We start from the raw sequence: 15,632 nt of genomic DNA on the forward strand, positions 1-15,632 counted from the left end.
GCTGCACCTCACAATCAGGAAACAAACCTTTAGATTTAACTCCATCTTCAAGATGGTTGAATTAAATTGTCAGTATTGGACTTGGACAAAGACACCAAATTCAATTAAGACAATTTGTTAGTATTTATGTAGTCAATTTCTCAACCAGTGGAAAATGGTGTGTTTTACAAAGTTAATAAATAAATAGACTATCTATATATAACACTTTTCCAGTCTTATCAACCACTCAAACTTCTTTATGGTAAGAGTTGCATACACACATTCACACACACACACACATTCATACAGAGCTACAGTATGCAGCGCTCTTTCCATTTTACACCATTCACTGAATTGAGGAGAAATTCGGGGTTCAGTCTGTTCCTCAGGACACTTTGGAATGCCGACTGTAGGAGCCGAAATATTAGAAGCAGTTGTTCATGATCTATCTGGCATAGCCTTAAAGCAAATCTAATGCATGTAATGGAGCATGGTCAATCAGTTTGTTTCATGAGTGTTCCTGAATCTAATGTTGCGGTTTGAGGACACCTGTGATGTGCTCTGTCATCAAGTCATAAAGTGTGCAAAAACTGATTAATGCCGCCTGTTCTCACCTTTTTCTCATTCTCAGAGGCAAATAATGCCAGCAGCACCAGAGTCTCTCCCCCTGGTGACGTGCCAGCTCATTGGTCAGACCGCTCTGCCCTCCTATAGCCTCCCTCTCTACCCTGGCAGATCCATGCTGCTGGATGCTCCTCACAGAGCCACGCCCGCACCATGAGCGCCAACGGGCCCACCCCAGACCCAGTCCCAGCCCCCACGGCCCCAGTAGCCCCTCCCGCCGCCACCCCTGCTCCGGCTCCGGCCCCGGCCCCGGCCCCGGCGGCGCCCGCTCCTCCTGCCCCGCCTGCCCCAGCGACCACCACTATCCCAGTAGGTGCGTTGGCACAGAAGAAGCGGCAGCAGTATGCCAAAAGCAAGAAACAGGGCAGTAATGCAAACAGCAGGCCACCAAGGGCTCTGTTCTGCCTCAAACTCAACAACCCCGTACGCAGGGCCTGCATCAGCCTGGTGGAGTGGAAGTATCCTTTAATTGTGGCCCTATGTGGGGTTGAGTGCATGTATGAGTGTGCATGAGTGTGTGAAATTGTTATTGTTAAATTAATAGAGTAATCAATTGACCGAAAATTACTAGGCAAATATTTTGATCATTAATAATTTAAGAAATGCATCCAGCAACAACACCAAATATCCTCTGGCTCATTGTGGGGATGTTGTTCTTTTTATTCTAGAACAGAATCAAGTGAACATCTTGGTGATTTGGGTTCTTGGTCAATACAAGACATTTGAAAGCATCACCATGGAGACCTCATCGATGTTCTTATCAATTAGTCAATAAAATAGCTGCCAGACTCATCAATAATGACAATCATTGTTAGTTGTTGTTCTTCTTGTCTAAAACTCATGTCGGATCTTATTTGTAGTAATAATAATGGAGAGAATGAGGTCTCTAGCTCTGCAGTTACATCTGGGGGGTAACATCAATGTAATCCGGTGGTTTTTGGAGCGAGTTTTGGCTCATGACCACCTCATTACTTATCTTGTAAACCCCTGATGTGATTAGTGGTTACAGAAACAAAAGAAACCAAAAATGGTATTAATATGATGCACTTATTCTTCAATGTTCAGTCATTTTTTATCCTGTGTTTTCCCTAACTTCTCTTCTCAGGCCATTTGATATCTTTATATTAATTGCCATTTTTGCCAACTGTATGGCCTTAGCTGTCTACGTCCCTTTCCCTGCAGATGACTCAAACTCCATAAACCACGACCTGGTGAGTGGCCTTATTTTTATGTCTTTGTTATTATCCAGTCATCCATTGGGTGCTTGTTCAATCAGCGCTGCTACTTAAACTCAAAGGTTGCAATCAGAGGCGGACTGCTCTTGCCTTAATGTTGAGCTGGTCTGTTTGAGTTGACATGCTCGAAACCTCTTGTGAGAATTTCGGGTCATTAGCTTTAAACACATGATTAGAAATAATTAAAGATGATTTCCTCTGGTTCATAATCCTCTCTTGACTTTCTTCTCTATTATTTCTATATATTATAGTTACTTTGTCTTTGATATATGTTGAGATTTTACAGTAATGTGACTTTGTGTAAAGATGGTGACGTCATCGGTTCAGTATCTGCTGTGCTCAGAGAAACACCTGACAACTAACCTCATTGGTGCTTTATCATGTCATAGTTTTCCTGTACAGAGGTTTTATTCAGCTTTCTATTTTTAGAAGCTTCTCGTCATTGCACCACTCTGTGCACCTTGTGCATGTTTCCTCCTCGTGTGATGAATTATGGGTGTTGTAGTGTTGTGGTGTTGTAAGCATTGTTCCCAGCTGAGGATGAGTGTGCTCTCCAGAAGCCTGACAGTCACACACAGTGTGGTCCTTAGTTGAGCAGAATTCAGCTGTAGTGCTCAATGATTTATGAGCAGCTTATACGGAGCGTCTGCAGACATCTGATGGTCCTGAAAGCTGCGTCTGAGAGCGGGTGCACATTACACATTGTTGTAAAAGACGGGCGCTAATGTTTCTCTGTTGGTAACACACCTGAAGCCACTGTGCGGGATAAGCTGCAGCCTCAGTGAAAAGTGTGTCTTGTCCCCTTTAGCAAAGTAAAGGTGCGCTGCTTCCCAGTCTGACCTCCTGCAGGGTGACCTCAGGGTGTTTGTTTACACAGCGGTGCTGCATCAGAGGAAAGTCGGCCATCTGGGACATTACAGTGTCTCATACAGAGTTATACAGTACATTAGGCCTGGTTTAGAGGGACGTTTGGAAGAGATGGATTGTCTTGATAGTGACAACTGTTAGGCAAAGGGCACACTTCTGTTGAAATGTGACCTTAGAAAGGTTGGATATTGCTAAACTTATTTGCTGCCCTAATGTTGATATAAATATACTAAGAATAGTGTTTAAACTAAACTAATAGACGTGAGTGTGCATGCTGGACTGGAGTTGTTGGTTAAAATGCAACAATCTGAACCCTTGAATTGATATCAGCATCCATACTGACCTTTCTAAGTGAATCAGACATCAGCCAGAAATTACAGAACCATATTAAGATAAACATCATATTGTTTTGGGTCATGTTGGCTTCTTCTGATGTGCAAAGCTACTCTGAAGCTAAATCGTCTCTGTTTTATATGTGCTTCACAATCAATGTGTTCTAATGAGAACACAGTGGTAGGTAGGGATGTCAATATGTGGAAACAGGTTACAAACTCATGCTGACCCTGGTGTTACAGATAACAGCAGACACTTTAGAAGAAAAACAGCGTGTGTAATCAATATCCAGATGCTGCTTTACCTTCAACATGAAAATCTTTGCAGATTGACTAATTAATGTTACCAGGTTCCCTTTTGGCTTTTTAATCTGAATTATTAACAAATTGTCACTTTGGCTTTTCATACACCTGGTACACTGTAGGTGTAGTCTGTCGCTAAGGTGTAATAACAAGTGTGGTTATTTATTTGATGAACATGGGCGGGATTGTTTATATGTGGAAAGAAGTTAAATGGGTTTTATGTGTTTTAGAAAATGAAATAGACAGTGAGAGTTGTGCAGCTATGGTGTGTGCCTGAACACTGTTAACATTGATTTTCAAAATCAAGGCTTGTTTAAGTTTACTAAAATGTACTTTATAGTTTATACTTTTCATCTTTATTTCATAATGTTAACATGAGGTTTGCTCATTTTGAATCACAGCAGAAAAAGACAGATTGGTGCATCACTGCTTTGACTTTATTTTGACATGTTATGACACAAAGTGCTGCTGTGAACGAAATACATGTTTTACTACAAAGAATAGATGTGAGGTCAAGAGAAGCTACTTTCAGCTGCCCGGCTGCTCTGTTGTGTTGTGAATGGCTGTTAAAACTAAACAGCTCTCAGTGACAGATTACACTCACTTATATGAGCAGAGCTTTGGACTAATTGACCCTGGCTAAGTGTTGACAGGTGCTTATTTCATACTGGACAAACCATTATAAGCTTAAAGAGCATTTTACATTCTTTTTATTCAGAGTTTCAGTTTGTCATTTGTTGAAGGTTCTCTGAAAGAGAGAAAGGCCTGGAAGCATTTGAATATTTACCACCAATGTCCCAATGTAGGAATGAAATGATTCTAAAGCCAAAATGTGAAACCAAAATTCTTTATCTTGTATCTTGACAAGGGAAAACGTAACCATGACCCCCATCTCCAACCCGCTGCCCCCGCTGCAGGTGGAGTTTGTTGAGCTCTCGTTTATGGAGCGATGCATGCGAGCTCGTTCAGTCAGGCAACTCGAGCTGCACCCCTCCAATCATGCGACATACATCATGTGACATACCTCACTCTCCACAACCATCTATACTACACACCCACCTTATCAGGTGGTCTATTTAAGCAGAGAGAAATTTCCCATCATCCCCTTTGCTTGCACTGCTGCTGCAGCATTGCTACCAGTTGCTTCAGCCCCTCCACCCCCCCCCAGCATCCACCTGTAGGCTCCGACAGGGGGGTTACAAGTATTTGCTCATCACTCCCATCATTCCTGTGTAATCATATGGGGGAGTGATTAAGTTGGAGCCTAGTCGCCAAACACTAAACCTGTTCTAATGCTGCGATAAATGTTTGAACGTGAGTTGTCTGACTGAACTGTACTAATGCAATAATATATTATTATGCAGGTATTCACACTTAAAGGGATAGTTCATCCAAAAATTTACTTATCTACTCACCACTATGCAGATGGGAGGAGGGGGGGGGGAACTTCTCCATTCTGACATTCAAATCTGACTCGAAATGGCATCATTTCCACCATGTTTTAAACTTAAATATCCTATCCTCCTCTGGATCACAGTGGACATTTAGACTAAAAACATGGTGTAAATGACTCCATCATCGGCATAGTGGTGAGTCAGCATAGTGTCAGCTGTCTTGACTCAGCTGTATGGGCAGTACTGTGCAATCTTTGTAACTTAATTCTAATAGAGCAGATATAGTTCTTCTCTAAACATATGTGTGGTGGAGGTGGACACCCATTCAAAATTAACTAGAAATGCTGTTTTAAATACTATCATGAACGAGACCACTAAGTAGAGATGATAGGACAAGGTGTTACAAAGATAGATATCAGATACAAAGATATCTTTTGTATTTTGGGTTTTTATCTAACCCTTATAGTCAGGACAGATTTTTAAAGATTCTCCTTTCTGCATATACAGAGTCTTCATTACCTGCTCCATGTGTTTTTCTGCTTACAGCGATTATACTGACTCTTGTCTTGCACTAAAGACAGCTTTACATTGCTTGCACAGGACTTTTTGTTAAATTCTGCAGAGTCAACGTTAAATCACCAGAGGGTAAATAATGCAATCTCTGTCTTTTCAGCAGAGGTTGAACAATTCAATAGTTTGTAGTTGAGTGCAGGTGTGTGCCAGCTCGGCCGTAGTTGTTCCACAGAACTCACGCTGTTCTCACAGGAGGAGCGCTACAGAGCAAAACTCTGAGCTAGTGTTGCTCTTGTCGCCAGCAGGCAAGGCTGTCGGGAAGATTGCCATTTCACATACTGTGCGCCGCCGGCTCACAGGTGGACTGAGGACTGATATGAAACCCGAGGCGAGGTGCTGAGAGGCCTGATGTGTAAAGCAAGGATCAAATTATATGGCAGGGCAGCAGAACTACGCAGGCTTTAACTCGGTGACACACTCAGAGTGGGTATAACTTTCAACACACAGGGACACTGAGAGTCTGATACACACCAGCTGACTTGTGGGGCATGTGTGGACTGTTCGCTCAGTGCAGTGTCACTAAGGATTCTCAGTCACATTAGCTCCTGAAAGCGAAAAATAAGCCTGCTTCTGTTCTTTTGCTCATGCTACACTGTGTAGACAGTGTGTAGGTGCTGCACAGATGCAGTGAGATGAAACAGTGCATTGCTGCAAAGTCATAGAGGCCTTAGCAGCATGAGTCTCCCCGTCTTGTTAGTATGGCTTGGTTAAATGCAGCAGCTCATTATAAATAGAAAGCAATTTCCTCCTCAGGCGGAACACAGGGCAAAAGATTGGGGTCTTGCTACCACCAAGGGGCACAAGTGAGTAACAGGAAGTACACATGCGCACGTGAGACAACAATCTCTGTCAGGATCTCACAGTCATTTCTAAATCTTTTCTTACCTCCCTTTCCTTTTCGTCCTCTTCCATTTGTTGAGTCATTTTACCAGAATAGTAAGAAATGCGCACACATCCCATCCTTGCACATGGATGTCCTTGTCACCCACCTTGTCTGTGGGACAGACAAATCGTCTGCAACCCTCCTGCCTTTGCTTTAAGGTCATTTCTGACTTATCTGAGACTCAACACCCCGGGCAGTTCCCGCTGAAGGTAGCTGAGCAAAACGATGACCTTTTCATGGTGAACATGATTCATAAATCTTATCCTTCGTAAAGGAAACATGCGGCGAATCGCGTCCACTATCATGTAGTGTTTGCCCGTATCATTGTTATTGCATAATGCCTCAGCCGCAGAGCCATTTGTTTTATTGGGGACAAAAAGGACAGAAACATGTAAAGACTGAAATGTGTGTGTACAAAGTGATAGGGAGGTCATTTGGATGCCGTGGCAGTTGGAGTCAGCTTCACATTCAGATGCTCTTACAAATGAGCATGTCAGCATTTATTATCCTATATCATATCTAGATTTGAGGTAATTATGAAATTTAGATTTAGAGATGTTGTTGTGAATGACTGTTCTCCTCATTTAAGATTAACAAGTGAAGCTCTCTTACAGTAATGACGATTAAAATGCTTGTCATCTACCAGCAATGTAATATGTTCCAGGGTTTTCTACTGTGACAGATGGCACAGATCATTCCGTAACTCACATGACAAGACTTTGTAGAACTATTTTACAATACATACAATTACAATTTAATTCCTTATTTATCACAAAGTGATCCATAAAAATATACAATTTCGTCTTGATGTAAAGTTCTGCTTGGGTCGCAAGATTTCTAATTATACTCTGTAAAACTTGGCTTAGCCTTAGCTTTGGCTGGCTCACTGCTGTCTTTCAGCTTTTACTGGCCACAGTATATAAGCACAATCTGTTGACCAACATGCAGCTCTAGGTTCCTGCCACAGGTTCAAATACAGATTCAGGTATCACACAGATTTAGCCTCAGTTTCACTTTGAACCTCACATCAGCAGTAAGATCAGATGGTTTACCACCAATTGACTCTGAGGCCCACAGCTCAACAGCACAGAGGACGTACTATAGCAGCGTGTGTTGATATATATTTACTACGACTACTAAGTCATTAGTACATACTGTGCTCCACAAAATGAGCAACTACAACCTCAGGAGTCATTTCCGATGTAAATACCGACAACCATCATGTTGCCAAACTGGTGATTTGAAGTCAATGCCTGTTGACTGATCACGGTCACGCTGTGCTTCACTGTGACAAGCCGCCACTGAGAGGCTCCCAGTGGTTCATGTCCAACAACATTAGAGGCACAATACAGTGAAGGGTTTATTTTTAAAACATGTTTATGACACAAACTATTAAAAGTTTAGTAGTTAGTTGTTTTTTAAGCTCAAAATTAAAATTAAATTATTCCATTCATTAGTTGCCTTAAAACCTGAAAAATGTCCCTTCCAATAAGTCCAGACCTAACAACAACAACAGAACAACAAATAGCTAAATGACCCAAGAACAAACAGGTTCCTCATGCAGTTAACTGCTCACTTTGCTTTAGAGTCTCTCATGGACAAACTAAGATTAATAAAATATAGGGCTGGGCAACGATTAAAAGTTTTAATCGCGATTAATCGCATGATTTCCCTGATTAATCACGATTAATCGCATTTGGTTACGCAAAATCCAATAATGAATTAAAAAGTAGTGTATAGCGCAATTTTATTTTCAATGTTCTGCCATATGAACGAAAGTGGCATAACATTTGTTGTGCAAACAATTTTAACATTAGCATTTAATACAGTAGCAGTTAAATAAAATATTCAGTGTAAATCTCAACTTAACAATGTTATCAAAACAAATACAAAATTAAAGGTCAATGCCACTGCCAGGGCATTAATTTTATCCTCTTCGTTATGAAAAATGTATACTCCTCCCTGCGTCTAACGTAGTCTGCCGAAGCCTCGCTCCGCTCGCTGTTTCGTTGAGTGATTTGCTGATATCAACTGTGTGTTTTGCATTTAGGTGATATTTTAGACTGGAAGTACTCCGGTGATAAGAAAATTCACCTTGGCAGTGGCTTCAAATTACTTTGGTTCTGTCGACTCCACCGTCTGGAAGAACTTTAAAATGAAAATGGCCATGTAAAAGCTCCGTACCCTTATCCATGGTTGTTTATCCGCCAATTATTTTCTTTTTTCCGGTTCCGCAGCAGTCAGCAACAGACTTTCACAAAATAAAAGCCTGACTTTCACAATAAAACAATAAATAATCAAGACTGAGTTAATGCGAGATAAAATAATTGTCTGAGTTAAATAAGTGATGAGTTAACTCGATTAAAGCGAGTTAACTTGCCCAGCCCTAATAAAATAGCAAACTAGAGTAATAAATTGTAAAAATATAAATGATACGTCAACTGTATTCTGCTGCACTGCCTGGTGTATGAGTATAAACCTTACGTCTACCTTTGTCTAGGAGATTATGCTTTTGTCTGTGTTTGTTTATTTGTTTGTTTGTTTGTTTGTTAGCATGATTACTCAAAAACTGAACCAACTTCCATGAATTTCTCTGGAGGGGTTGAGAATGAACTTAGGAAGATTCCATGAATTAAAATATATATTAAGAATATAGGACAAGATGTTGAATATCCCTTGTACACTTTATATATATATACACATACATATATATATTTTCATTTATATAAATTTCAGAATAGATTTGGATAAATGGGTGAATCCAGGAATTGGTTTCACTTTCTTTTAAGTAGAGAGATAGAGAATGGACTTAAGACACAAGCTGCCACTGTGTCCTTTGAAACAATTTCTTCTCATCACTGTTTGCTACAGTCTTCGTTCATAATTATTGTATATCTAAGTCTATAGGCTGAGGAAGTTACTGACCTGGATTTTCATCAAGCAGTCAGCTGTGTGTGTGTGTGTGTGTGTGTGTGTGTGTGTGTGTGTGTGTGTGTGTGTGTGTGTGTGTGTGTGTGTGTGTGTGTGTGTGTGTGTGTGTTTGTGTGTGTGTGTTTGTGTACTGGCTGGCACAAGCAACAAGGTCTGGACTGTGGCCTCCCATAGAGACGATGGTGGAAGTATGTGTTTAGTCACTTAACGTAACTGCTCATTTGTGGCTCACACTAGCAGTGTCCCTGCTCGTTATCTTGAACGTGTATTTCTGTGTGTGTGTGTGTGTGTGTCAGTGCGAGAGAGAGCGAGAGAGAGAGAAAGATAGAGAGAGAGAGAGAGAGAGAGAGAGAGAGAGAGAGGGGAGTCAGAGCTGTGTTAGCTTTGTGTGGGCAGTGCACAGTGTGTGTGAGTGCATCCCTGATAAAGTTCAGCAGCGGATCTTGTGCGTCAAACAGACCATCTTAAAGGAAAACAGACGATTTACGGATTGATCAATTCTTTCTCTCTGGTTATGTAAATAACTGGTATGAACTGGGACTGTGAGGCAGACTGAACTCCACATTCACAGATGATATTTAACGTGTGAGACATGAACTGAGTGTGACGGCCACAGCCACAGAGCTGAAAGAGAAATATGGTCAAATTCATAGTCTCACTAAATTCACCAAAACACACATATTTAAAGAGTGTGGTCTCACTTCATCATCACAGGCTTTGATAGTTTTATTAATTAAACATAAAACAATTTATTTTAGCATGAGGGGGGTTTCTTTGTGTGAAGTTAGAGTCAATTTTCCATAAAATCTTTCTTTATTCAGAATGAGAATCCTCATCTGATCGTTAAAGCAGTTTTGCAGTTCCTGTATGATTCAGGGTTTTATATGAAAATGGGAGCGTTCTAGTGTCAGTTCGATTTGATCCTGCAGAGGTTTAATACTCTGGTTGAGATGAATCCCATTTTGTGAAAAGTCATCCTTTGTTGTTTCTCCTTTGACAGCTGGGTCCCTGACACTCAGGTTAACCCTGAATCCAACTGGGAAGAGTTGTTAAAGACTAAACAATGATGAGAGTTACCAAACCCAGACACATTGATGGAGACACCTGCACATTTTAGGCAGCTTTTGCAACTGTAGCCTCGTCCACATCTGAACCAAAAGCTGCAATAAGATATAATTTAATTAAACTAAAACACGGAGCTGATTACTTGTCATGCAGTGAAAAGCCAAATATTAAGGTGCTTAAAGTAGGGTTCTTAATTTGTTTCTAAAACACGTTTTTATCTTATTTGTTAAAATCTTCTTAACATCTCGATCCATAAGTCGTCAAAAAAAAAAGAAAAAGGAAAATAGCTGATGACTGTTGCCCTCGCTAGACTGTCACATGACCAATTGTTCCATTTGGACCCAATTATTTGTTCCATTGTTTTGGTTTCCATGGCAGCTACTGTCCGTCACGTATACATCCTTGCATGGACACACATCTGCAAGCATGACTACATGTTCATGCAGATGAACTGTACAGTAACAGAACATTATCTCTCACAAATGAACAAACACCCAAAATGCTGGAGAGATCACAAGTTTTACTTTTGTCATTTGTATTCTGTTGCCTGTGTCTATATTAAAATGTGAAATGGAGAGCGTGGGCTGACCTGAAATGCTTAACTCTGTGTCAGGTGTGTTAGTGTTTAGGTGGCAGATGTAGGCTTTGCAACATTTGCACGATTAGACGACATCAAGAGGAGCTTTGATGGTTTTGCTAATGAGCTCCATTCCCCCTTCACTCTTTAAACTTTGAAGATCTTTTTACAGGCTGATGCAGACTGGCTGACACACGGCTGGTGACAGCTTAGGCATTTTGGGAATTGAGAAAACGGCTCCAGCTTGATTCAATGATTGCGTTATATTCTGTGTGTCGATTGTGTAACTTTAGGGCAGAACTAGGTTATACATCGGCAACAACCTTATGCAACAGATACTCGTGTGATGTTGTGTTTCTTTGTGAAGCTACTTGCTTGGTGTGGTTATGACCTGCACACGTGGGGTTTTCCTCTGCAGTGGGACATCCACATCCTCACACACCTCCAGCCTGCCCCCACAGTGCTTCATACACATAAACCTGTGTGTTCACCACATACGCTATGCTACACACAAACTGTAAACATAAACACATGGGCACAGCTATATGGATTGATAAAGAACAGGGCATTAGAGCTGATGAGCTGTACACTATGTTGTATTTTTTATTGTTTTTGTTGGATTACATTTTTCATGTGTTCAAGTAGAAACAAGAGATGTTGTTTCATTCACTGATTTAGTTTTGGATCGTCAGTGTTATAGTCCATATTTTAAAATGTTTTCCCTTCACGATAACAATTCTTATACCTGAACTTTTGTGTATTTGCTACTGACACTGTATAAAATATACAACAGTTACTTCATTAAATGGGTACAGCCATGTTTTAGAAAAATAATAAGACCTTTATGAGATTGCTTGAACATCACTATTGCCCTCCGCCCTTTCAAATTGGAAGTCTTGCATACAGAACACACCACCGTTTTACTTGTGGGACTTTCCAGCTTGAATTATTGCCAAGTTGCTGACATTTTACTTAGACCTTGCAAACTCTATGCTACCACATACCACCTCTTCTTCACCGCTCTAAAAACAGTCCTTGTCAGTGGCAGTACAGCACAACTGGTGTTTTGAAGCGGCAAAGAAGAAATTGCATGTTGTATCTGGGTGAGACTGATATATTTTAAACATGTGGAAATTGATTGGTACATAGATTTGCGTGCTCACCCATGCTCAGAATAAGTTACAATAAATAAAGCATCTATATTTAAGTTGATGTACAAACTGAATCAACTGGTGGTGCAGCAGACCTTATTAAAAGATGCAAAAGACAAACCCCATGCATAACACACACTGGAACAGCCATCCCAACATAGTCTGCTCACTCAAGCGCACTTACTTACTGTGCAAACCTGCAAGAGTAGGCGGTGAAGAAGCACTAAATGCTGGCTCCCCTCACCCCCCCTGGCTTAGCTGGGTGGCACTGACTGATCTATACAGACAGGAGAAGGCAAGGGAGCTAGGGAGGGATGGAGAGAGAGCGTGGGGGGAGGAGAGTGATGCGGGAAGTCCTACAGAATACACGCGTGCTCATTGTGAGCAGAATCAGATCCGAAATGACATTATTACGTTTCTGTGACACTCAGGAGATATCTGCTCTCAAACTGTCCCTCTGCTGACGGCTGCAGAGTTTTGATTAGTTTAAAGTAATGTGTTGGCTAGTGTGTGGTGTGTCGGTGCTGTTCTACTGTCCACTGTGCTACATATGGCTTGCTCTGACATTGTTATTGTTGCGTATAGTTTGTTGTGTTTGCACTGCCAAGGCGCGCACAGATATCAAACATGCATGTTGTCACTGTGACTCATGTGACTAGGTTCGTCGCCACACGCTCAGATGTGATCTTTCAAATACATACACATGTGGCGATGAGACACTCTCCGACTTAATAAAGTAACTCTCAGAAAATAAGTCAACTAGTGTATTTCCCAAAACACCAAACAATTCCTTCAAACAATTCTTCCTGTATTTAGCCTGTGAGGTACGGTGATGAGTTTTGATTCCCGCGGCCTCACTTCAGGAAACTTTCATTTAAAATGGACTTTATTCAGATAATAGAAGATCATGTTTGATCAGTTTTAGTGACACTGCAAGATGTTCCTTGTCCCAGTCCCTCTCCCTTATATGCACACAATTATATGATACATTTTCCGTGTCTAGTCTGCAGGAGGATGCACTGGGCCTCCTGAGCACTGCAAACATGCGTGTCTGAATTGTAAATAGGTTAACATAGCTGCTGTCTGCCTGGCTCAGTCCTATGGCATGGTCATGTAGAGGAAGGCATCATGAGATGAACTGAGACATGAACACTGACCCTGTGGGAGAGATAGGGGCCTGTTCAGCTGTGAGAGCACAGGAGTATCGTGCATTATGCTGTGTGGTCTCTTGCTCTGCATGAGTTCATTGTGTCCTGTGAATCTGCATTTAGGGACATGTACGTGTGTGTCTGTGTGTGTGTGTGTGTGTGTGTGTGTGTGTGTGTGTGTGTGTGTGTGTGTGTGTGTGTGTGTGTGTGTGTGCGTGATTGCATGATGTATCTTGTTGTGATAATGTGACAGCATAGGAGTAAGTGAGGTGAACATATAAGTGCTGATAGAATGCATATGGTGCAGTATAGTGAGAAAAGAGGACATGTTACAGTGAGTCTCTTTACAGCGCAAATAAATGAAGATGAGTCAGAGATATTTATGGTCCTCCCCAAAGGCCTCTGTCCTCACTGTCATTCTCTCTCTTCCTTTTTTTTTCAACCACTTTATTGGAATGTTATATTTTTTAACATCCCTGGAAACAAACAGGAACAATTCAAAACACACACACACACACACACACACACACACACACACACACACACACACACACACACACACACACACACACATACTGTACACACAGACAAAGGCCCTGATTGTTGCATCAGTGCAGATTCATTTTTTTTTCATCTTGTTAAAAGGTGTCAGATTATTAGGTCACTCAGGCTCCTCTAATTGTAGTCCAGTAATACTTCCATAGTTTTCAGCTCTGAGATTCATCTGTATATTATTATTATTATTATTTTGATTATGTATTTCTTTACTAATCTCGCAATTTATATTTTAACATTGTCATTTCATGACATAAAAAATAATCAAAATATTGAGAGACTATTTTTTTCCAACAAAATAATATTTCCTCTAAAAATCTTGAGAAAAAAATCAAATCCCCTCAACCCAGAACTGGGTGAATCCAGAAGGAAATAAAAAATATCAGACACGTCAAAATATTGTATTCATTATTCACTAAAACATATTTTTTTCCCAATTTAACACGTTACTGCAGCAGCGGCTTACAATCTTCTTTTGGTCTGTAAATGTCTCTGAAATTGTTCACTCGTCCCTCTGTCACTATTTGTCCATCTTTGTATGAATCGCTCTGTTCTCTGTGCTCCCCCCCGGCCTGAGCATGCTCATGTCACAGAGGCAGCAGCCAAGAGCTTAACTCAACCTTTTTACTGCAGTAACAAAGAGGGCCACGTCTCTTATTCTGGGCTAAGTGCTTCTCACAATCTGCAGTAAATGCTTGGGAAAACAAGCCCCGCAGCCCACAGTGCTCTTGCGCTGCGGTTATTGTGTCCACAGAGAACACAGAGCAGAGGATTAAGGACTCCCTCAGGTGGAAGAGGTTATTATGTTTTTAATAATATGTTAGTGTCTGTGCATTTGTCTGTATTGTATATTATAATAATCTATGGAGGTCCTATGGGAAAAGCGAAATGACGGTGTCTTGTACCTTCAGTGTAGAGTTGTGCTGATGGACTGATAATGTAAAGACCAGCCTATAGGCAGAGTTTACATTGACCTGCCTCTTGCATAAAGGATGAAGAGGTCCTCTCTCTTGTTTCATATCCCTGGGGAGGTCCCAGGACTGTCCTAAACTGCTGAGTCACCCTGTGGTGTGTCCACCTCCAGCTTCTCACACATCTCACTGCATTAACATGCACACAACACCTTTATCTAAGCTCTGTGTGGCCCAGTTGTCAGTTTCACTCCCGGCCGACCTCGACCTGATGGCTTCATGTTCCTGTGTTCTCTCTGTCTTTGAAACAACCGCAGGAAGCCACAATGTTGAGTTACATCACTGGCTCTAATCTGTATATGTCTTCTAAACACAGCCATTTTATTTAAATTCTTGTTGTCCCGTTTTAACCTCCCCCGAGGAGGCAATGTTTGTCTGTTGGTTGGTTGGTAGTGTTATTTGTCAGCAGATTAACACAAACTATTTAGGGGACAGATGTGTATGAGTGTGTGCAATTTGGTGCAGTTCCAAATAAAAATCAAAAATAGCAGATTTAAATTTATATCAGCCTCTGTATAGCAAATACAGACACAAACCTACCCACCAACGTGTAGCTGAAATATTGAAATGCATTCTTAGCTTAGAGAGCTTGTTTGAATTTAAGGAGACTGTTGGGCCTTGGTAAAGGTATTCACTCTACTGAGAGCCACTTTGGTTTATTCTCAGCATCACTCAGATACATTGGTGCCTTGAGAGCTCACTCCCTGGCTGTTCAGACTTGTGAATGAGGAATTTCCACCCGTTTCCTGCTGTTTTAGCCCCTCACAGCACAGTAAAGGTTGAGTGGAGATTCAAAATTACCCGCAAGTGTGAAAGTGAGGGTGAATGGTTGTTAATGTCTATATGTCGGCCCTCTGATAGTTTGGTGTCCTGTCCATTGAAAGGATAAGTGGGAAGCACGGACAGACAGAGGGATGGATAGTGCAGTTGTCTTTTAATTTGTGCTTCTGACTTTTCCTCTTCCACAAAGGCACATTTCCCATTCTCACATAGTTTTGATTAATTTCAAGGATTTAGTTTTGTTCATTCTGGATTATGAGCAGA

The 15,632-nt window shown here is 41.1% G+C and overlaps 1 protein-coding gene across 1 annotated transcript in view; it reads left to right on the forward strand.

The window, feature by feature from the left end:
• Window positions 1-756: 756 nt before the first annotated feature.
• cacna1da (calcium channel, voltage-dependent, L type, alpha 1D subunit, a) overlaps window positions 757-15,632 on the forward strand; it is a 55,534-nt gene continuing 40,658 nt past the window's right edge. The window contains exons 1-2 of the mRNA XM_061069107.1: window positions 757-1,061; window positions 1,709-1,814. Coding sequence (XP_060925090.1) covers window positions 757-1,061; window positions 1,709-1,814 — 411 coding nt within the window. The remainder of the gene's footprint in view (window positions 1,062-1,708; window positions 1,815-15,632) is intronic.

This window comes from Limanda limanda, chromosome 4 (assembly GCF_963576545.1).
Source record: "Limanda limanda chromosome 4, fLimLim1.1, whole genome shotgun sequence".
Classification (NCBI taxonomy): domain Eukaryota; kingdom Metazoa; phylum Chordata; class Actinopteri; order Pleuronectiformes; family Pleuronectidae; genus Limanda; species Limanda limanda.